The following is a 23,177-nucleotide window of genomic DNA, read 5'->3' on the forward strand; positions in this document are numbered from 1 at the left end:
CTAATAAGAGATACAACCAGGATTCAAACACAGGCATCTGACTCCAGACCTGTACTCACTACTGTTTAGAGACTGTATCATGTTGGGCAGTTAACATTGATACTGAGTATTGATATACATGCTTCCCATAAAAGTGTAAGATATTGCTACTTCCCTAAAGCTGTCACACTGATAGATGCACAAAGCTTTTTCATGTAGAAAGAGTGACTGCAAATTTCTAAGCTAAAGTGCTTTACACATCTGTAAAATCATATAAAAGTAAAATAAATGAAAGTTTTATGACTAAAAATCTTTAGAAATCATCATGTTTAATGCCTTTGTAGATATGGAGATAAGGCCAAGAAAGTTTGAGTAACTTACTCAAAGTATTTCTATTTTAAAACTCTCTTAGTTAGGAACCTTGGTTATAGGTAGGAAAAACCCACCTGAGGTAGTAAAGGCCAGTGGGGGGGGATTTATCCTGAGCATGTAAGGATTTCTCTCAGCACCCACTGGCAGGAATGGAGCTGGGCCTAGGAACTGGGAAAATGAAGGCGTTAAGGAGCACTCTCTTTCTTCTGTCTTGGCTTTCCTCTTTTTTCTCAGTTGACTGGCATTCTCTGATGCTCAGCCCACATGACAGGCAAAAGTTGGTGCCCACAACTGAGCAGAAGCTACTCTTTGACATGTTCTAGTTCCAGTCATACACAGTGCACGTCTATTTCTTTTTCTTTCTCTCCTCTTTCTAGATTCTCGACACAGGAGCACTCATCTTAATTCATATTTCCCAGCCCCATCTGACCGAATCTGACATACTGTTAGTGTGTCCATGGAAGCCTGTCTGCTAGGAACCCCCCCTCTGTGGGCTGGGTGCCTAGAGGACAGCAGGTGCTGCCCTTACATCTAAAGACTGAAAGGATCTTTAGCCTTACAGCTTACCAATTCCCTCCCACCTCCTTTGTGCTATGATGTTTACATCATATTAAGTATCTGGAAGCTAGGTTACTTTTTTTTGAGAAAGCATAGTGTCTCCTTTAAAAACTTTCCTTTAGATGGAATCTTTGTCAGAAAGATGAATATTAGCTGTTTGAGACTTTATCACATAGTGATACCTGTTGAATAGAGAGGGTTACTTTGACAAGAAGTGAAATACGTGGTATTTTAGGCACTGTCAAATAACAGATAATGACACAAAGCAGTTTCATCTCAAGTATGTGAATGCTGGTGTTCAGCCTTCCATTATTAAATCTACATTAAAAATGACCAATAAATCTTGATGAGTCAAAGTGATAGTTGGTGTCCTTAATGATCCTGAGAAAGATAGTGAAATACTGAAATTTTCATCCAGTTTAATTTGTTATATTTTTTATTCAAATTATTTTGAAAACTGCTAATTAGTGTGATGTTCATAGCACTCTACTAACCAGAATGTTTAATTATTCAGATACCATGGTGGGTGATGTTCCTTTTGTTCACAGTATGCATTTGTGTATATGTGCTTTATATCAGTTGGAAAATTCTAAGTTTGTTAAATTTGCCTTTTTTAAAAATATAAATTTATTTATTTTAATTGGAGGCTAATTACTTTACAATATTGTATTGGTTTTGCCATACATCAACATGAATCCGCCGCAGGTATACACGTGTTCCCCATCCTGCCTTTAAAAGTAATTCAAGAAATAAAATCTGATAGCTTGCTTTAATCTTGAATGTGTTAGTAAAGTAGTTCTGCCAAGCATTGATTACAGTGTCTAAAATATTTTATATCGATTTTCCAAATTATAGACAGCTCTCTTGTGTTCTCCCTTTCCAAAATGAAAGTATAAAGCTTTTGGATTAATGGATTACTAATAAAAATTTTGATGTAAAGTATCTTGTGCATACTTTACTGTCTTAAGTAGGTTAACGTAAGTGAGCATGTAGTATAATTAATAAGACTTACAGGTAAGTTAGGGACAAATGGGGAGAAAGAGGTACCTAGAATCCTCTTGATAAGAAGGGAATACAAAAGAAAGAACTGATTGGGGAGAGGAGAGAATTAGGATTCTGTCTAGACATGATTTTGAGATCCCTGTGGTGTACCCAGAGATACCTAACAGGAGATGTGCTATGTAGTACTAGTGTAAGGATAGTGATTGGGACAGTGATGGTCAAGGCATTGGTAAAGGTAAATGTTAGTAGAAACCATGGGTTTAGATGAGCTCTTTGAGGGAAATACAGTGTTTAGATGAAAAGATAAAAGGTGCAAGAATAGAATCCTGGGGAACACCCATGTTTAAGGGATAGCTCAAGAAAAGTAAGTCCAGGAAGGAGACTGAGAAATAAGCAGCCCCAAAATAGGAAGAGAACTAGGAAAATAGAGGCCTGAAGCTGAGAGAGTGATGAGCCAAGGGAGTAAGTCATGCTGCAGAAAGATCCTGAGAAACAAGGGACTATGATGTAACCACTGGATTTGACAGAGGATTTTGTAGATTTTTTAAAATGAGCTTTTTGAAAGCAGTAATATGCTTTTATTGAAGATAGATTAGCAAACACAGATCAGCCAAAAGAAAAAAAAAAGACTTGCCAGATAGTCTCCCGTCCAAAATAACTTTTTTTTTAGCATTTTAGTTTATTATCCTTTCAGACTTTTTTCTTATTTATTAACAAAGGGTTTTTATTTTCTTGGAGATAACCCCAGACTGGGATAACTACTGAATAAATGGGTTAATATGTCAGGGAGTTAAAATAGAGTGTCAAACAAAGTAGTCAAATCCAGTGATAGCTTGCCCAAAGATTGGAGATACAGTGCCTGTTAGTACACTAGTCTGTGAAAGCGCGCCGTTTTTACTCTCGGCAGCTGAAGGCTCTGCCAAACCCAGGGTGCGGAGGGGATTCCTGAATGGCACACACCTTTATGTCTAATAGTGCCTGGCACACAGAGGTGCTCTTTTAGTTAACAAAGGGGAAGGCATCTGTGATAAGAGTGGTGAGGCTGGCAGTGATGGTCTACATGAAGAAGAGGATGGAGCAGGTGCCAGCAGTGACTGGTTCCAGCTGCTTCGCTGGAGGGCTCGTGGCCCACCCAAACACCCAAGCAGGGTAAGGAAAGAGGTTGGGAGTTGGGGGTCTGATACCAGAAGATCTAAGCTGGAGAAGGCCAGGTAAAGTTTGGAGGTGACAGACCAAATGAAAGGGGAGGAGAATATTCAGCCAGAGAGTGGGCAGTTGACAAGATTTCAGGTGTGGATCAGTGGTGAGGCCCAGCAGATTTGAGCATAAGATTTTAAAATGGAGTAAGAAGGGAGGTGACAAGAGTTTAGATGATCAGAGAACTTCACCTCTCAGTTTTTGGGTGAGCGATCTTAGGTGAACATTGAAGAGGTGGAGAAAAGGACTCTTAGCCAAGTAACACAGGCATCAGCAAATGTGGAGGGAAGAGAGATCAGGATATGTGTATGTGATAAATAACAGGGAGCAATAGAAGGTGGATTTTAACTAAGAGAGAAGCCATATTTTAGAAAAAGGACAGTAGAAAGCCAAGAGAAGGCTCAGGAGGTAGATTGTAAGCTATAGAAGAGCATTTTGTTCTAAGAACATAGAAGAGGGTGTTTCATTTTGTTTTGTTTTGTTTTGTTTTTAAATCAGACTGCAGAGAAAATTTTCTGTGACCAGCATGATGCTGTAGGGGAGTTTGTTTACACTGAAGCAAGGTTCCACAGGGCACAGTGGAAAGGGTTGGGAGGGAATTCGTGGATGAGGATGTGTCATAGGGGAGGAAGCTCAGAGGTATGTGAGGGTGAGAGTTGAGGAGAGGACAGATAGTTGGCCTGGTGGGGGGGGGGGTTGTGTGAAAAGAAGAAAATTACTTAGCTTCATAAGACGTCTGATAGACTGAATTATTCTGCCTAAGAGATCTAATTATAATTCCACTATTTTGGCTTCATTTCTCTGATATGCAAAAATGCAGTTTAATTTCCTTTAAAATTGTATATTTATGTTTTAAATATATAAGGAATATAAGCTCACTGTTTTAAAACAAGGTTAATGAGGTAAGTAAGTATACTCAAAATTTCCTGAAATCCCACTACCCCAGGGACATAATTTTGGTATATATTCCTCCAGACTTTTTCTCATCTAAACATATATATATGTGTGTGTGTATTTAATATTTGAAAATATACTGAGCATACTGTAGTTACCTGCCTTTTTTTCACATAACAATGCATAGTAAATGTTATTTGTCAGAATTAGGTATATTGCTGCCATCATTTTTAGTTACTACAGTAATCCATTATAGGACTGTACCATACTTGTTTCTGTTGTTGGGCTTTTGAATACTTTCCAGTTTTTTAAATCATAAATGAGGCTAGAAAGAAAAACCTTTGTGTGTACAAGTTGGCATATCTATCTGATTATTTTCTTTGGGTAAGTTTCAAGGTCAGTTTAAGTTTGGGTAAGTTTCAGGGTCAACAGTATACTTTTTGGTTTAATTTCTTTTTTGTCTCTCTCATGATTTAGCATTTGGCTAAGAAATTCTTTTTGGTTGATGATTTGGGGACATGTTTAAATATATTTGGTAAACAGTGTAAAGTCACTGTGATAGGCATATATTTGTAAGTTAATAATTTACTGTTGTTGAATAGATATTTAATAGATTTTTTTCACCAGGTAGGGAAGCCAAAAATATTAACCTGCAAATCTTTAAGTTGTCTTCTTCCAAAGGGTTTGTATATGTGAGACTTAACACAGTAGAATTGAGATAATTTTAAAAATTGTTTAAGTTCTAAGTTAATAATATCTTTAGAATGCATGGAAATGATTAACACAGTTTTCTTTGATTACTTTTTTTCCAGGTGATCCATGGCAGGGGACATGGAAGGATTCTGTTCCTCCATCCATGACACCAGTGTCTCTGCTGGGTTCAGAGCACTGTATGAGGAGGGATTGCTTCTTGATGTCACTCTGGTTATTGAAGACCATCAGTTCCAGGCCCATAAAGCACTCTTGGCTACCCAGAGTGATTACTTCAGAATTATGTTTACTGCAGACATGAGGGAGCGGGATCAGAACAAAATTCACTTAAAAGGTCTAACTGCTACAGGCTTCAGCCACGTCCTTCAGTTTATGTACTATGGAACTATAGAACTGAGTATGAGTACAGTTCACGAGATTCTTCAGGCTGCCATGTATGTTCAACTTATAGAGGTGGTGAAGTTCTGCTGCTCTTTCCTGTTAGCGAAAATCTGCTTAGAAAATTGTGCAGAAATTATGAGACTCTTAGATGATTTCGGTGTAAACATCGAAGGAGTCAGGGAGAAGTTGGATACTTTTCTGCTAGACAACTTTGTACCACTCATGTCCAGGCCTGACTTCCTGTCTTACCTGAGCTTTGAGAAGCTCATGTCTTACTTGGATAATGATCATCTGAGCAGATTCCCAGAGATAGAGCTGTACGAGGCTGTGCAGTCTTGGCTGCGGCATGATAGAAGACGCTGGAGACATACCGATACCATCATTCAGAACATCAGATTTTGTCTGATGACCCCATCCAGTGTTTTTGAAAAGGTTGGTGCATTTGAAAGAAATCGACAAGACTCATCATTTAGTTAATAAGGCAGTATGTCTTTAGAGATAAGATTCCCAGGCTTGGTTTGAGCCAAAAAGGGAATGAATAGTTTTTAAGAATAGTTACACATAAGAAGTCTAATTTGTTGTAGCTTGTGTATTTAGGTTTTTTAAAAACACATTTTGTGGTTAAAGGATGGACCAGGTAGGTGGTAAAGTAGTTTCACTTAGAAGGTACTTTTAAAGTTGAAGTATAATTATTTAATCTAAAAGATTGTAAGTTTGCTTTAGCTTCTCATTCTTTTCACAGAGTAATTAAATCTGAACTGGGTCAGTCTAGCTCTCTTTTTAAAAATTAATTTAAGTGATACATACTGAAATTAGAGTCGAGAGGAGTTTTATAGTTGTGAATGTTAAACATTAACACAACCTCTTATTCCTCTAAAATGTAGTAAGGAGGAACATAAAATAGATGTTGAAAAGCAGTAGGCCTTAGTGGTGATTTTCTTCCCTTCTCTTACCTAGTTCTGCATCCCCCTCTTTGTCCATTCCCCACCTCACCCCGCTGCCCCGCACTGTGAATACTAACTACATTTAACCATGAAAACATATATTTGTCCAAAACCGTTGTTTCTGGCATTTCAAAGCAAATAAGACTATAAATCTTCTATCTACATTGATCAAACATTCCTGTGTACCTTTTCCCATGTAATAGTTCTGCTATCTTAAAATTGTCTTTCTCCAAAACAGCCTTGGCCTTTTTGCATGTAAGCATTTTTCATTTTTTACCAGTCTCAGTTGTGATCCTTTCTTGCCCAAAGGAGAGAAAGCATTTTCGGTAATTGCTTAACTTAATTGGTTTCTAATCACATGGTTACCTCTGAGGCTCTGTTTACCTCTTGCATCTTTTCTTCTTTCTAGAAAGCATACTTAAATCTTTGGTTGACACCCTTCATGTTAGGTAGTTCCTCAGTTTTAGTTACCAGACCTGGTGATAAAAATACAATATTTGCAAAGAAGGGTTGTTTATACCATTTGAAAAATAAGCAAATTTGTGCCTTCAGATAACACTCAGCAGCCTGGGATGTGTTTTTTTTTTCCCCTCTGAAATGGTGTGAAATATCATTAAATTATACTTTCAATAGATAACTCAATTTTGTGGGATTTTATCTTTATTCTCAGAATGTACTGATACGGCAGACATAATTGAAACTAAAGAATACACTTCTTAATTACTTTTTGTTCAGTGATAATCAGCCCCATGTCAGCAGTGCAAATCATTTTTCTCTGCTGTTTTGACTTTTTTCTTATTGTTTTTATTGCCTTCTTTTCCTGGGGAATCCTGTTTTGTCTTTACATGTTAGATGCAGATGCTTTCCCACTACTAAAGCAAACAACCTTGCCCTCCCCAACTTCAGTTTAGATGGAGGTGCTCATGAAATAGAAAATAAAATAAAATTTTCCCTCTTGAAAGACATTATGATGGATAATTGATAGCAGTAAGTGATTTTTTAGTGCTGAGTTGCAAGAGAGAGGTAATTCTACACAACCATAATACCATTATTGAAATTAACAGTCTTTCCTTAATATCGTGTAATATCCCAGTTTATTTTCTGATATTCTCAGTTATCTCCAAGATGTCTTTTTTAAGCTGTTTTTTGAAGATTTAATCAAGGTTCATATAGCACATTAGTTATGATGTCTCTCTTTTAATCTGGAATGGTCCCTTTTTTTTCTTGTTTATGATGAGGATACTCAAACATACAAAAAGTTGAAAGAATAGTATAATGAATAGCTATGTAACTATCACCTAGATTCAAGAACTGTTAACATTTTACCATATTTTCTCTATATAGATTTTCCTTTGCTGAATCTTGGAGAATAAGTTGAAAATACAACATCTTGTCTCTTAATACTAACATAACTCTTCTAAGAATAAAGATGTTTTCCTACTCAAGTTCAATACATTCCACCCAGGAAAATTAACAGTAAGACCCTAGTATCAACTAATAGCTAGTTAATATTCAAAGTTGTCCCACAAATGCCCTAGAATCCAGTCATGGTTTATGCATTGCTTTTAGTTATCATGTCTTTTTAATCTTTCTTAATCTAAAACAGTCCACCACTTTTTTTTTTTTTTTGAGAAAAATCAAATTAGCTATTATCTTAGTGTGTCCCCACATTCTGGATTTATCAGGTTTCCTTGTGTTGTTGTTAACTTAGTTGCTCTCTTCCTTATATTTCCTATTAACACATCTAACGTCTAGCATCCTGTATTTTCAGGAACAGTTACAGGAAAATATTGTTGTAATGCCAGAGAAAGTCTTGGAAAACCGCTTAGCAGCTCTGATCAAACTTAGAATTTACCATTCTTTTTTGTATTAGGAGGCTAAGTAGCCCCAAATCATCAAGGACTTCATTCACACTATTCTGTGTTAGGTTTCTTTTACATTCATAAAGTTCCCCTCCCTTTAAAAAATTTGGAACTCTTCCATTCAATTTATAGAAACTGAAACTAGCTAAAGTGTTAAAATTAAAAGATTATTCTTTCTTACTTAAAAAAAGTTGTATATTTATAACTCTAGAACTGCTCTGTTCAGTACAGTCACCGCTTGTGGCTTTTGAATACTTGAAATGTGACACATCTGATTTGAGATTTCAAAGATTAAAAGATGACAAAAAGGATATAAATTACCTCATTACTAACTTTTATATTGATTTATATGTTGAAATGATATTTTGGATATATTGGATTAAACAAAATACATCATTACGGTCAATTTTACCTTTTTACTTCTTAAAATATGGCTGATAGAAAGTATAAAAATTATATCTCTGGCTCACATTTGTGGCTCAGATCATCTTTCTGTTGCACCAAGCTGCTCTAGAAGTTCAAGGAGTTAAGTTGTGCTTTAGAAACTCTAAAGGTGCATACATTAAACAGCCTTTTTCACATATTTAACCCCTCTCCTGGAGTTCTAGCCTTTAGAAATGTTCTGTTAGGTTTAGTGTTCAATTAACAGATACTTTATGGAGTGGCTGATGCAGATAACTTGAGAATAGCATTTCTTTGTCTGAATCCTTCCCCTGGTCCCAGGACAATTCAAAAGTGATTGAACAGAACTTGGTGAAGGAATCTTGAGAGATTTTAATTCTTCCTTGGGTAGTTAACGCTCGATCAGATCTGAGCAGTGGCTTTGTAAGGGGTCATTCTGCCTCTCCCCAAGGAAGAGCCCCCACTGATTCCAGGGACCTGGATCATGCCCTCTAGATCTGCCAGAGTCTTTAGGTTTATTCTTTTCCCCTAGTCCTCTACTAGAATTTTCCCCCAGCTGAAAACAGACTGTCTTAAACTTCTGTACTGTATACTCTGGGATAGGATCTTCACCCAAGAGACCAAGACTCCCAGATTTCCACACCAAGTTCCTTCGAGGCAGTGATTCTCCTAATCTGAACACCTTACACATACATGCCAGGCCATGCTCTACACATAGGCAAAGTCAATAGGTTCTCTCTGTTTTGTAGCTAGGGAAACAGGCTCAGAATGGTCTGGGAGTCTTATCCCAGAGTAGGTGGCACTGTCCAGACTGGAACCCAGGTCTGCTTGCTTCTCAGTTCGAGCTACTGGAGTAGGGAGAGGAAAGGATTCTGTGGTGCAGGAAGCATGTAGTTAACCCTGTGGCCCTGCCTGGGTGGCTTAAAAGTTGGTACAGAGATGTGAAAATCCTAACATGTTTGCATGAATGAAACATAGCCTAAAAATTTTAATGGCACTGAAAAAGGTATAAGATATGGAAATAAGATATGAAAGCACAATTCTGGAGTTTTTACTGTATAATCAAGGAAAGCTGAAAATAAATTTAAGGATCTTGTCCTTCTGATATAGTTGTTAAGGAGTTCTTATGATTCGTTTTATCTATAGTGGATTCCGAGTTTTAATACTAGACATCAATTTCAGTTGTTACATAACGTAAGTGTCTGTGGCATATATTTTTGCCAACTCTAATGGTCTTTGCATCTGTTGACAGAGATTAGGCCTGACATTTGTCATTCTGAATTTCACTGATGTGAAGATTTAAATAGTTTTAAACTTTGTTCTCTTTGGTCTTTTAGTTTTTAAGAAACAATTATTGGTTTATCAAAAACATTTTATGAAGTGAACATATATTTGGCAAAAAGCACATGTACTTTTTTGTACAGAAGAGATCTTTTTAGCAAATTTGTTACGTTAGTCATTAAAATATTCATATATTGATTTATCTTCCATATCATAAATATGCATAAAGTAAGATTTAGCATACCATTGATGTCCCTAGAAATTGTATTAATCATAATCATAAAATCTTAAAATTTTTCAGAAGAAAATATTTTTGAAGGAATTAGGTTATATAGATGAATTCTGCTTTATTTCAAATATTTCGTTTTATAAATTAGTTTATGATATTCAGATACCTAATGTGCTTTTTCCCTCTGATCTGTTAAATGTAATTCACCATATCCCCCCAAATTGAGTTTATATAAACTTTTGAAGAGCAAAACTAATGTTTTAATGAGAAAAGATGTTAATTCTTCACTGAGACTATATTTGGATTTAACAAATCATATCTACATTTGATAAAATTTGTTGTTACAAGGATATTTACAGCCTTGAGATAATTTTGATAGTCCATTAAAAGATAAATTCATTACTAGTGAATATTAATCCTAGGATCAGAGTGAAATTTTATGCTTAGAAAGGCTGCTGCTGCTAAGTCACTTCAGTCGTGTCCGACTCTGGGCAACTCCATAGACGGCAGCCCACCAGGCTCCGCTATCCCTGGGATTCTCCAGGTAAGGACACTGGAGTGGGTTGCCATTTCCTTCTCCAATGCATGAAAGTGAAGTCGTTCAGTCGTGTCCGACTCTTCGTGACACGGACTGAACTGGTAGGACTGCAGCCTACCAGGCTCCTCCGCCCATGGGATTTTCCAGGCAAGAGTACTGGAGTGGGGTGCCATTGCCTTCTCTGGCTTAGAAAGGCTAACACTTTTTTAAAAATGTCTTTTACTTAAGGAGCAGAATGTGTGACTTTAAAAGCTACACTGTAAAATGGGGATAAGGTAGGTGTCCTGGACTCACCTTGAAACTGATAGAAAGAATTAAAGTATTACAAGTTTACCTTACTAAGACCCTTATAATACCTTCCTAAGAACATGGTAGCTTTCAGAACTGGTCTTCACAAAGCACTGATAATCTTCCAAATATTTCCCTATCAGTGTAGTTGGCTTATATAGCATTAACAATGGACTGTGACACATAAGGAAACTTATTAATGTGTCATGCTTGGGTGGTGTGATATTCTGGTTAATTGAGGCACAACACACTTGATAGATGATACAGATTAATTCTACTTTATTCCATTTGCTTTTAGCAAGGACACATCTATAAAAAGTGTAGGTGGTATGCACCCTTCAGAATTCTTTCATTTAGGCACTGTAACATGTTTTGACTAATCTCGCACTTGAGCAATCCAAAATTTCTGTCCAGAAACCAAACCAATAACTCTAGTGTTACCACAGTTTGCCCAAAAATTCAAAAAAAGTAATTACTTCTAATGAGTTAAGCTACAATCAGACAAATCTAGAGGAAAAATAAATTTCCTTCTAACCCTCACAGTTTTAAAAGAAACAAGCAGTGCTGTATTTGACAGTAAAAATATTTTAAAAAGATAATAACCTGGATTTCAAATGTGAACTTTGATTAGAATTTCTAATAAGCTTGAGTTGTTTTTGAAAAAGTTTAAAATCCCCTTCATATATTAACAGGACTTATATAGCTATAAACTTGAAATTACTTAAGTCAACTATCAGCTCACTTGCCCCTTGGAGTGAAAGCATGAGATTAGCAGGTTTTTGTTTGAAACGAGGTCAATGGGTTAAGCATACTTTCTCATTAATTTAAAATCTTTTTCTACATGTTTCCTTTTTGCCGACCTCTCCCTTCCAGCCCCTTGGACTTGGATGATTGTAATTAATACGCATACAGTTCTTTAAAAATTACCCAGGGTATTTTTCTCAAGTCTTCTGCCCTTTGTGTATAGATAGGAATGTTCTTATTTTCCACCTTTGATTTGCATTCACTCCAGGTTCAGGTTCCTGGAGAGTGCTGGTAGTCTAGGTATTGACTGGTGTTCATCCCCTGAAAGAGACTATCTTAAGCTGACAGGAACTTACTAAAATTGGAGTTAAAAAAATTCAACCTTATGTGCTAATTTTCCTTTTAAATAAAAGGGAGATGAAAACAAAAGCACAGAATTGGAAATTAACTGTAGTAAAAGGAAAGGAAGACATGGAATGGGGATAGCATGTTTACCTGTAAAAGGAGAAAAAAATTTTTAATGAATCGGGAAAAATTAAGAGAAGGGGAAAAAAAAACCTGATAAACAGAAATCGAAAAGGATCAGAGAAGTCAGAAAGTGACTGGAGAAAAAGTTAGGAGCAGGAAAGGAAACACAGGGACATATTACGATTTTAGGCTTTAAAGTTTTAATTCTCAAATGTAATATTTGCCCAGAAAATGTTCTGTGTCATAGATAAGCCTTGCTCATTCAGAAGTTAGTTTTAAACTTTTGACTTTTTTCTACTCTTCCATATTTATAAATAAGATATTTACATAGTTGAGAGTATTTCCATAAATAGGAAAAAAGTGTGTAAAAAAATGTTGTGAATTCTAGAACTTAGTTGTGTTCTCTAAATAGTAGTATAAGCAAATGATAAGATGTTCTTAAGTCTTTCAAAATTTTCTACCTTTAGGCTTGTGTACTCTATAATTTCTAGTGGTGCTCTATTACTATTGCATCAAAATTGGAAGGAAATTAAGCTTTCTAAGCACATTTATTTATTTGGCCGCACAGCGGGGCTTGTGGGATCTTAGTTCCCTGAATAGGGATTGATCCTCGGCCCTTGGCAGCAAAAGCTCCAAGTCCTCACAACTGGACCACCAGGGAGTTCCGTAAGCACATTTATTTATAATTAATTTTTTGGAGTATAGTTGATTTACAGTGTTGTATTAGTTTCTGCTGTACAGCAAAATGAAGCAGTTATACATATTCATGTATCCACTCCTTTTTATATTCTTTTCCCATATAGGTCATTATAGAGTATTGAGTAGAGTTCCTGTGCTATAGTATGTATATGTCAATCCCAATGTCCCAGTTTATTGCCCATCTACCCTCTTGGTAACCATAATTTGTTTTATACATCTGAAACACATTTATTTTTGAGTTAAACATTTTTCACTGTATAGAAAAGTTGAGCAGATAAGAGGGCTCACCAGATTGTGCTGAAACTCTTATTAGAATATTGTCCTCAGGGAGTCCTCTCCCTTGCTCCCATTTGCCCTGGTCGCTTGCCTTCTGAAGCTCTGTCAATATTTTAGACTTGCCTGCTTGGAGAAGACAGGATGGGTAAATCCTTTTTAAAGTTTGCCTTTACCGTTTGGCATTTGACTGCAATTACAGTATTACTAAGAGGATTTGTGCTTAGCAGGAACTGATATTTTTAAAATAGCCTTATCCCTGGTCATTATTCAGTTTTTCAGGACAAAGGGATTAATTAAAGGCCTTTTGCAGCTAGCTTTTTTGTGATGATTTTGTTTCACATAAATCAGGATCAACTTCATTTCTGAGCATGATTTTATAAATAGACTTCTGATACCAGGATAGATGCTTTTGCAGTATAACATATAAAGATTTCCACATTTTACTGAATATAAAAATCAGTATCAAATGGAGCTGTGGTTCCCAAAGACATAATTTGTTTTCCCACTAAAGTTCCATGACAGTCACTGCTTTATTTCCGGGTATTTGAGAATATTGGATCATGTAGAAAGGATGATAAAACTGACAACCAGGACTCAATCTTCCTTCCACATGACACCTTATACTCATCATTCCAAATATTAGGTTAGTAGTTGTGAATGTTTCCATGTCTATTCATGCAGCATATTCCTTTTTATAATGTGAAAATACCTAAACTGGAGGCTTATCCATGGTCACACGGTGGCCTGTGCACAGTATCAAGTCTTAGACCTGGGATCTTGAGTTCAGAGATTATTCTAACCCTCAGTCCCCACCCCGTCTACCTCCCCACAACTGGATAAACTAATAAAAGACATTTTGTTTTGGTTTAGTATAAGTGTATTGGGCATTTAAAAAATCCTTTCAGAAGGTGAAACAGCTGATAATACCTTAAATCAGTTGGCTGAAAACGTAAAATAATTTTTTAGACTGTACCCCTTTTTAGTAGATATTTTTAAATTGTAGATTTTTAATAAAAAAAAGTAGTAAGCTCTATGGAAATGCCTGTTTTAATTGTATTGCCTGTTTCATTTTAATTCTTTCAAAATTAAGAATAGTATAAACAAATTACCTTTAAAAGTTAAAAATTTACTAAGTGGATTATACAACATTTTGACAGTGAGGGGAGAATCATGGAATTTTTACCCAGTGTTAATGGCTAGCTAATAATTCTTTGACTTAATAAATATATTTCTAGGAACCACATTTAAAATTATTAATTTCTCACATTTTCTTTATGTGCATGCACACAATTACATTAAACTAAAAGATTATTAGAGGAGGAAATGGCCAATTTAAAACTTTTAGATCACTGTTTTTAAGAGGTACTCCAAAAATCACTGTAGATGGTGATTGCAGCCATGAAATTAAAAGACGCTTACTCCTTGGAAGGAAAGTTATGACCCACCTAGATAGCATATTAAAAAGCAGAGACATTACTTTGCCAACAAAGGTCCATCTGGTCAAGGCTATGGTTTTTCTAGTAGTTATGTATGGATGTGAGAGTTGGACTGTGAAGAAAGCTGAGAGCCGAAGAATTGATGCTTTTGAACTGTGGTGTTGGAGAAGACTCTTGAGAGGCCCTTGGACTGCAAGGAGATCTAACCAGTCCATCCTAAAGGAGATCAGTCCTGGATGTTCATTGGAAGGACTGATGCTGAGGTGAAACTCCAGTACTTTGGCCACCTCATGCGAAGAGTTGACTCATTGGAAAAGACCCTGATGCTGGGAGGGATTGGGGGCAGGAGGAGAAGGGGACGACAGAGGATGAGATGGCTGGATGGCATCACTGACTCGGTGGACATGAGTTTGAGTGAACTCCAGGAGTTGGTGATGGACAGGGAGGCCTGGCGTGCTGCGATTCATGGGGTCGCAAAGAGTCAGACACAACTGAGCGACTGAACTGAATTGAAAATACTTTCACTTCAAAATGCTTTTCATAATACAATTTTTAAAGTATCAAAGCATGAAAAGTGATAATATATTCTTTCCAAGTTTCAAAATAAGACAGCTTTTTAAATCCTAGAAAGGATAAGGAAAGTAGTTCAGAACATGAAAGAAGTGTCGTCCTTCCCATATTATTTCTTTTGAGAGCATCTGATATACAGATAGGTAAGCCGTTATATGAAGAGCCAATGATGAGAGAAATGCTTTCTCTGTTAAAAGGTGAGCCACACATTTCTTTTTGGATAGTCCCCTTCATTAATGCGTTTTAAGTGATTGCATTCACGGAGAAGGTTTTAAGGTTTCGGCCCTACGCTTTCTGTTCTAAAGCAGAGTGTCTGTAATTACTTTGTCTAGGATTTTCAGAGAGGCATTAATTTCCTGTTTCTGCCATGAAAGGAGAAGCTAGTTATGCTTATGAATTTTGTGTGGTTTTAGAGTAAAATTGAAGCAATACGTAGCCCGGAGAAAAGGGCAAGGTAGATCTAGAACTTCTATCCTTGGCAGAGAGAAGTATGAGCTAAACTTCTTTGGTTAGAAGATCTCTTATGGTATAATAGCTATCTCAAAAGGCACAACTTCCATTATGGTGGACTTAGAGGTAGAACAAACTGGGTAAAGGTGTAACTTTGGGACTTCAACATAGTGCTGAAGTGACGCTTGTGAACCCATTGGAACACAGATATCAAAGGAGCAATGTAGAATGAAGAGGGAGAGGACAGAGGGGCCAGAAGATTGGGTATAAACAAAGAAAGACTAGGAAATAGACTGTAGGAAGCCATTAAGCTGGTCCTGTTCGATGTGATCTGCAAGAACCTGGGATTGGAAGGTGGAATGCCATTACAGGCTATGGTGCCTAGTCCTTGTGAGACACTGGATAGGTGGTCATACCTGAAGTTCCTTCAGTGGCAGTATGCTTAGAGGTGTACTGCTCTTGACTTTGGGAACATGGACCTGTACCCTTTTTACTAGAGCCTTTGTGAAAAGCCAAGTCCCTCACGAGCTCATTAGTAACTATATGTTGTACACATATTAAGTGCATTTCCCCCCTGCGTAGAATACTGACTGTGAGTCCATTTTTATTTTTTGAGAATATTATGTATACAGCTCTGCAGGTTTTGTCATTTGACATTTTAAATGTCTGTGTTACTGCATATGGATTAATCTCATTCTTTTCGATTGCATATGTTATATAAGAGTTTGTTCAACCAGTTTCATATTGATATGTGAGTTATGCTCAGTTTTTGTGCTCTTACAAATAATAAGGCAGTGAACATCCATTAAGTTGTCAGTCCTGATTACAAAGCTTTTCCTTATATTGGCCTAAAGTCTTTCTTTTAGCTTCTACTTACTGGTCTTGAAAACAGGTGCCATCTTTCTCCTGCGTCTTCTGTTGAATTGAAACATCCGTAGTCTGACCACTCTTCCTATGATTTGGATCCGTTTGCTGTCTTCTGGACATGATCCACTTTGTCATCTAAAGTACAGTGGTGGAATTGAGCACTGTCTTAGTTGTGGTTACACCTGAACAGAGAGGGTGGGGTTGTCTGTTCTTTTAACTTGGTCCACAATTTTATTAGTTCTGAAGACTGTCATACCACATTTTTGGTTCATAGTGAGGGTAGTCAGTTAAAAGCTTTACATTTGAAGTTTGTGGATCCCTGGAGCATTTGATAAAAGCTGTGGACTTCCCACCTCCCACCCCAAATGAATTAACACAGTCATTGTTGGAACTTGGAACTTCACGTATTTCATGGGTCCCTAGTGTTTCTGTTTTGTTTATGATTAGGCTTTGTTGATTACTTTGCCAAAGTCATAAGTTCTCTCATTCTCTATCAGTGTTGTTACAGCATCAAAAATTAAACCAGAAATGGTCAGTCTTGGCATTACTTGGTGAGTCTGTGTTGCCTCCTGGTTTGTAGTGCTTTCTTACATGCAAGTGCTAACAGTTTTTCACAGTTCAGGATCAGTCTCTAGCTAACTGGTTTGTAGTTCAGAAATCTGTCTGGTTTCTAGTCCTCTCCCATTTTTCATGATTCCACACAGATTACAGAAAGCAATTAAGCAGCCTTATCTGTGAAGCCTAGGATCTCAGGACGTGATTTGCGAGATCAAATGACTTGAACTTGGTGAGAATATCTAGCTGGTTTTTCTTTTTTTCTCAGCCATCTTGGATTTAAGTTTCTTCTTAGTCATTATGTTTGATCTTCAGATTGGAAAGAATATAATATTCTTAGCCGAGAATGGAAATAAGATAGGAGGCTGTTTCTCTTTATCTTTGTAAATATTACATTAACCATGTCACCCAGGGGGGAATTCACTTTTTCCTCTACTTTTTTTTTTAACTTTAGCCTCTAAAATGCCATTTATTCACTATCTGGCACTTTGTAAAGTCACAATTCATCCTTAGGCTTTAGCTTTGTTCACAATATTCTTACAGCTCCGTTTCATTCTTCATAATACTTGGTTTATATGCCTGTCTTTTTTTTTTTTTTTTTTTTTTTACCATCTGTTGTAAATGGTTTTTTAACATCTGAATTCCAGAAAGCTCTCTGTGCAGCACATCAGATTTTTTAGATGCTTTCCCCTTTTCTTCCCCTCATCAGTGTGTTTTGCAGTTATGCAGTCAGCATTATACTTTGAGAGCCTCCAAGCTTTTTCAAGCTTCTTTACAGTTCCTGATCTTGGAATTGATCCTAATTTTCCTTTGAAAATCTTGAAATCTGACTATCCAATATGGGCAGCATTCCCCTTCCTTTTCTTTCTTGATCTCCAGACAATATGGCTGCTTCCTTTAAAGCTTCCTCCTACTTGCATGTCACCAGTCATGCTTTCCTGGTGAAGATTAGGTACAAAGTACCAGTTTTTCTAATTTCTCCTCCAGTTTCTGGAAGACTGAATTTGTACACAAACCAAAAGCACATCATCAGATGCACTAATGTAAACTGAGTGATACTCAAACAGATGTCCCCTTGTCAGTAATAATAGCTAATAGCAGCTGTAATGTTTTCTACACAGCCACATGACAGGCACCATACTAAGTACTTTCCACATAGGATCATCTTGCCCATCTCCTACCTTAGGGTTATGAGGTTTAGGTAATACTGTTGTCCCAATAATACAGATGAGAAAATAGGCTTAAGAATGTTTAGTCACTTGCCCAAAATCACACAGCTTGTGAGTGGGAAAGTCAGATATTTCCTAAATCAAATTCTTAATCACTGTACTGGGCTGTTTGATGCAGTTCTGAATTACTATGCTGATTCTATTACTTTAAAACCTATTTAACTGTCAGTCTACTGGCTGTGCACAGTAGGCACTTAAATATTTAATTTGAGGTTTATGTTTCTTGTTGATTTCCAGGATATTGCCTTTTAGCTCTTAGAAATCAATAAGAAAAAGATGAGAAAAATGGGTGAGGCACACTATTAGTTTATAGAAGAAACAAATGGAAAATGAAGATTGGAAAAGATGTCTTTTTTTAACTAATCAGACATTTATGATGGTTTTAGGAACCCCACTGTTTGAATGACAAGACTCTGTAAATGTGACACATGAAAAAGAATGCAAAAATCTGGAATACCAGAAATAATCACTATTAACACAAGCAAACATACACAAAATTTTATTTAATTGGGATACCAGAGTACTATTGCCTTTTAGAAAATATATTGTGATCGTCCCATGGTAACAAATAGTCTGTTTTAACTGTTTGTATCTGAAGTAAAAGTAGTAGAGGATAAGACCTCAGAGCTTAATCACTTTTCTCTTTACTGAAATTGTTTACTGTTATTATTTACTCTTTTCTCTTAGAGGAATTATTAGACTAATTCATTGAAACATGTTAAGTGTTTTTTTGTAGTTGTTAATAAGCATGTCATTTAAAGAGTTTTCTAAAGAGTGATGGAAGCAGTGTTATAACATACTAGAAATTGAGCCTTAGAATAAGACTGTCCTGGTTGAAGGTTCAGCTCGCAGCTCTACTAGTTTTAGTCATGTAAATAATTTGGGCAAGTCACTTAACATTCTAAGCCTCAGTTCTCTCACTAGGAGACTAGTTATCACTCTCTCAGAGGAGGAATAATTTAACATGAGATGCACACATAAAGCACCCGTTGCAGCAGTAATGTCAGTTTTCTCTGTTTTACAAAGACATGGAGTTCTCAATCTTTTTTCTGCCATTTACCCCTTGGCTAGTCTGGCAAGACCCATGGAAGGACCCCCCCCCACCCACCCAGAATAGTGATTTTAAGTACATAAAATGCTTAGGATTACAAAGGAAACCAACTATACTGAAATACAGTTATCAAAATACTTCAAGTAAACATCTGTAGTGCTTTCTGTTTCAGATACGTTTTTTTGGACTACAGTGGGAAGTGAATGAGAAAGATAGAAGGGAAGAGAAAGGAGAGATGCAAAGAAGGAAAGCAAGTTCATAAATACATATGCCTGGTTTTGACTCCCTCCCAAGCTGTCATCCCAGATTTCCAACAGGCTCCTAGACATTTCCACCTCAGCATCCTTGTTTCCCTTATCAGTACCACTCTCCCTATCACCTAGTTCTAAATCCTCAAATCACATTTGAGTCCTCATTTCTTCATCTTATCGCTACTTCAAATCAGCCACACACTTCTGTCAATTTTATCTCCACAGTGTCTAATTCTACCATCCAAATGGTAACCATCCAAATCCTAACCCTCTTACCTCATCCTTGTCATTATGATACAGACTCTTTCTGCTTGGTTTCCAACTTCCTACCTCTTTCACAAAATATCCCCTGAATGTTTTGGACCAGTTTGATATTTTCTTTATCTAAAGTTCTATAGCACTCAGATGTGCTATACAGCTTCATACTTAGCTGTCAATTGCCTCATTTACTTAAAATTGGTAGATGTATATATTTTTTATTTCCCCAAATATATTCTAAGTTCTTTGAGTGAATGGACCACATCTTCTGCTTTTTAAAAAAATCTCCCCACAGTAGTTAGCATAATACTTAAAAGTTTCATAAGATCTTAGCAATCATAATCAGGTAGTTCCAACTCTAAAAACAAAGGAAAAAGTTTGACCTTTTGTTGTCAACTGAACTATTACTGTAGAAGTTGATGATACTAAACCAAGATTTTATGTCTAAAACCAACTGAGAATTTTTTTGTGTCTTTAAATTTTTACCAACTCAACTAACTTAATTCCTGAGATTATTCAGTCATGATTGTTCTTACAGTGTTCCTTATGGTTAACAAAACCATGGCCAAGGTTTCCTCTGCTGTGAAACCTCTGCTTGTCCTTCTATAGCCACCACTTGTAGCCCAGGGCCTGACATAGGTGACTAATAACATTTTGTTAGAGGAATTTAGCTTGTGCCTAGAGAATAACTTGTTTACTTGAAAAAGATTGGGAATGTGCATTAATTACTACAAATACAAATTATAAAAACAAATACAAGAGATTTGTTAAAAATAGAAAGTATATGATCTTAACAGGAAATCAGTTTTAGGAAAGTAGCTTAAAATGGTAAGCTATTCTTAGTGGGCTTTGATATTTTGCCATTGATGTTCTTTTTTCTTTTCTTTTTTTTTTTTGTTAAATTCTTTTACTTGTATTCTTAGGTTAAGACATCAGAATTTTACAGATACTCTCGACAGCTGCGCTATGAAGTTGACCAAGCATTGAATTACTTTCAGAACATTCACCAGCAGCCTCTGTTGGATATGAAATCAAGCCGCATCCGCTCTGCCAAACCCCAAACTACAGTATTCCGAGGCATGATTGGACATAGCATGGTTAACAGTAAAATACTTCTCTTAAAGAAACCAAGAGTCTGGTGGGAACTAGAGGGCCCACAAGTACCTCTGCGTCCAGACTGCCTTGCTATCGTCAATAACTTCGTGTTCTTGTTGGGTGGGGAAGAGCTGGGTCCAGATGGCGAATTCCATGCTTCTTCCAAAGTGTTTAGATATGACCCAAGACAAAACTCTTGGCTCCGAATGGCAGACATGTCTGTGCCACGTTCAGAATTCGCAGTTGGTGTTATTGGGAAGTTTATTTATGCTGTAGCAGGCAGAACCAGAGATGAGACTTTCTATTCAACTGAGAGATACGACATCACCAATGATAAATGGGAATTTGTGGATCCTTATCCAGTTAACAAATATGGACATGAGGGGACAGTGCTCAATAACAAGTTGTTTATCACTGGTGGAATCACCTCATCTTCCACTTCCAAGCAAGTATGCGTGTTTGACCCCAGTAAAGAAGGGACCATAGAACAGCGGACCAGGAGAACACAAGTAGTTACCAACTGTTGGGAGAATAAGAGCAAAATGAATTATGCCAGATGCTTTCACAAGATGATTTCATACAATGGCAAGCTTTATGTCTTTGGTGGTGTCTGTGTGATCTTGAGAGCCTCTTTCGAGTCTCAGGGATGCCCTTCCACAGAAGTGTACAACCCAGAGACTGATCAGTGGACCATCTTGGCATCCATGCCAATTGGTAGAAGTGGCCATGGTGTGACTGTGCTGGACAGACAAATAATGGTTCTTGGAGGCCTTTGCTACAATGGTCATTACAGCGATTCTATTCTCACCTTTGATCCGGATGAAAACAAGTGGAAGGAAGATGAGTACCCACGGATGCCCTGCAAGCTGGATGGTTTACAAGTATGCAACCTGCATTTTCCAGAATATATTCTGGATGAGGTCAGACGTTGCAACTGATGACATCTTTCTCCCTTTAAAAAAGCCAAACAAAATCCATTTGTGACAAAGTAGTTAATTAAAAAACATAAGAAAAACCTCACCAGTTTTACTATCAAAGCCATTGGTCTAATATCGTAAAAATGTTTTCATTCTGTGCTAGCATCCTTTTTTTTCTTTTTAGTGGCCTCAAACTCATGCAATAAGTCAGTTGTAAGCGCTAGCTCTTGAAACTACTTCCAGAAGCAGTTTAATAGAACAATTCACTTATCTGGGAAGTTGATGTTATGCTTTAAACATTTCTTTCAAATGTCAGTGTAGGAGTCATGCATCTTCTAAGAGAAGACCTGATAAGTGTCACTGGATGTAATTTCAGTTCCTATCTCTAGCTGAAATCTTTTTGAACATTTATTTCAGTCTGTTAGACTTTTTGATTTTATTATTTAAGTTTAAAACTCTTGACCTTTTTGCATGGCTTTTTGCTGAAAACGCAAAAGTATAAATTTTCTACAAGATTAACTTTTTTATATTCAGAACACTATTTCTAAGCTGCCTTCTCTTATCTGCATTGTGTTAGTGAAAGCATATCCATACTTGCTTACATCTTATGAATATATAAGGCACATCCCCTTTTATGCGTGGTTAGGATTCTATATTTTTAAGCTAGTGCACTTGCACACACAGTTTGCCATACGTGTTGTATTTTAGATGTAACGTCTTTTCATGTATTAACATTTTTAGAAAGATAATAACTGGAGTCCTCGTTTCGTATCAGAGTAGCCTATCTTCAGTCCATACTGATTCAGTAATATTCAAACTCCTTATATTCCTGAAACGTATGGTTTTATGAAAGCTAACATTTTATGTTTTACTTTCAAAAGTAAACATTAGTGTTCCTTATCGATGTATGTCTTCTTTTTGAAAATGTTTTTCTTTGCAGTCTGTTTAATGTTACCCTGTTTTTAGTGAAAATTGGAGTGGTATGTGACAAGGCCTCGCCCTGCAGCGTGCAAGCACTTTTAAAGAGAATTTAGGTAATACCAGACTCCTAAATAAAGGCCCCTTCAAAGTAAGTGCAACTCCCATTCTTTGCATTCAATAAGGCTGCTGCATCTGTTATTGAATGGAAAGTAGCAACTTGTGGAAAATTTGAGCTCAGTTTTGACTTCGAGGTAAGGAATAGAATTATAATATTAACTGGTCATATCTTCTTGTTTATTTAGTACAAAATATTTAGCGGCGCTGGGGATGTAAGCCCTCAGCTTTTGTTTTATTTACTGAAAGCTACTAGCATGAAGGATAGTAACCTCCAAGTTCAGAGTGGATCAAGAATAACTGTTCAAAATCATTCTTAAGTGTTTGAGGATTAGCCGCACCTTTCAACTCTTTCAACTCAAAGGAAAAACATATAGTTGTCAAAATTAAGCAAGAATAACCAGGGAGTGGATCATTCAAATTGATGCCATTTTATCCTGAGTAGAGTCTATATCTGATACTAGATCTACACTGGCAAAACTTGCCAGATTTTAGATGTTGGTGCAATATTGCAATGCCTTCTATACGGCTGTTGTAAAAAGTTTCGAGTTTCACTTTTTTTTTTTCTTTCTTTCTTTTTTTTTTTTTTTTTGCTGCTGCCACCACTGAACATAAAATGGAAATGCGAAATCATGGTA

The 23,177-nt window shown here is 36.6% G+C and overlaps 1 protein-coding gene across 1 annotated transcript in view; it reads left to right on the forward strand.

Moving 5' to 3' along the window:
• The window catches only part of KLHL15 (kelch like family member 15), a 30,041-nt gene extending 7,464 nt beyond the window's left edge, over positions 1–22,577 (forward strand). The window contains exons 2-3 of the mRNA XM_055565637.1: positions 4,815–5,526; positions 20,416–22,577. Of these exons, the coding sequence (XP_055421612.1) occupies positions 4,822–5,526; positions 20,416–21,525 (1,815 nt within the window). The 5' untranslated portion in view covers positions 4,815–4,821 and the 3' untranslated portion in view covers positions 21,526–22,577. The remainder of the gene's footprint in view (positions 1–4,814; positions 5,527–20,415) is intronic.
• Positions 22,578–23,177: the final 600 nt, after the last annotated feature.

Source organism: Bubalus kerabau, chromosome X, assembly GCF_029407905.1.
Source record: "Bubalus kerabau isolate K-KA32 ecotype Philippines breed swamp buffalo chromosome X, PCC_UOA_SB_1v2, whole genome shotgun sequence".
In the NCBI taxonomy this organism is placed as follows: domain Eukaryota; kingdom Metazoa; phylum Chordata; class Mammalia; order Artiodactyla; family Bovidae; genus Bubalus; species Bubalus kerabau.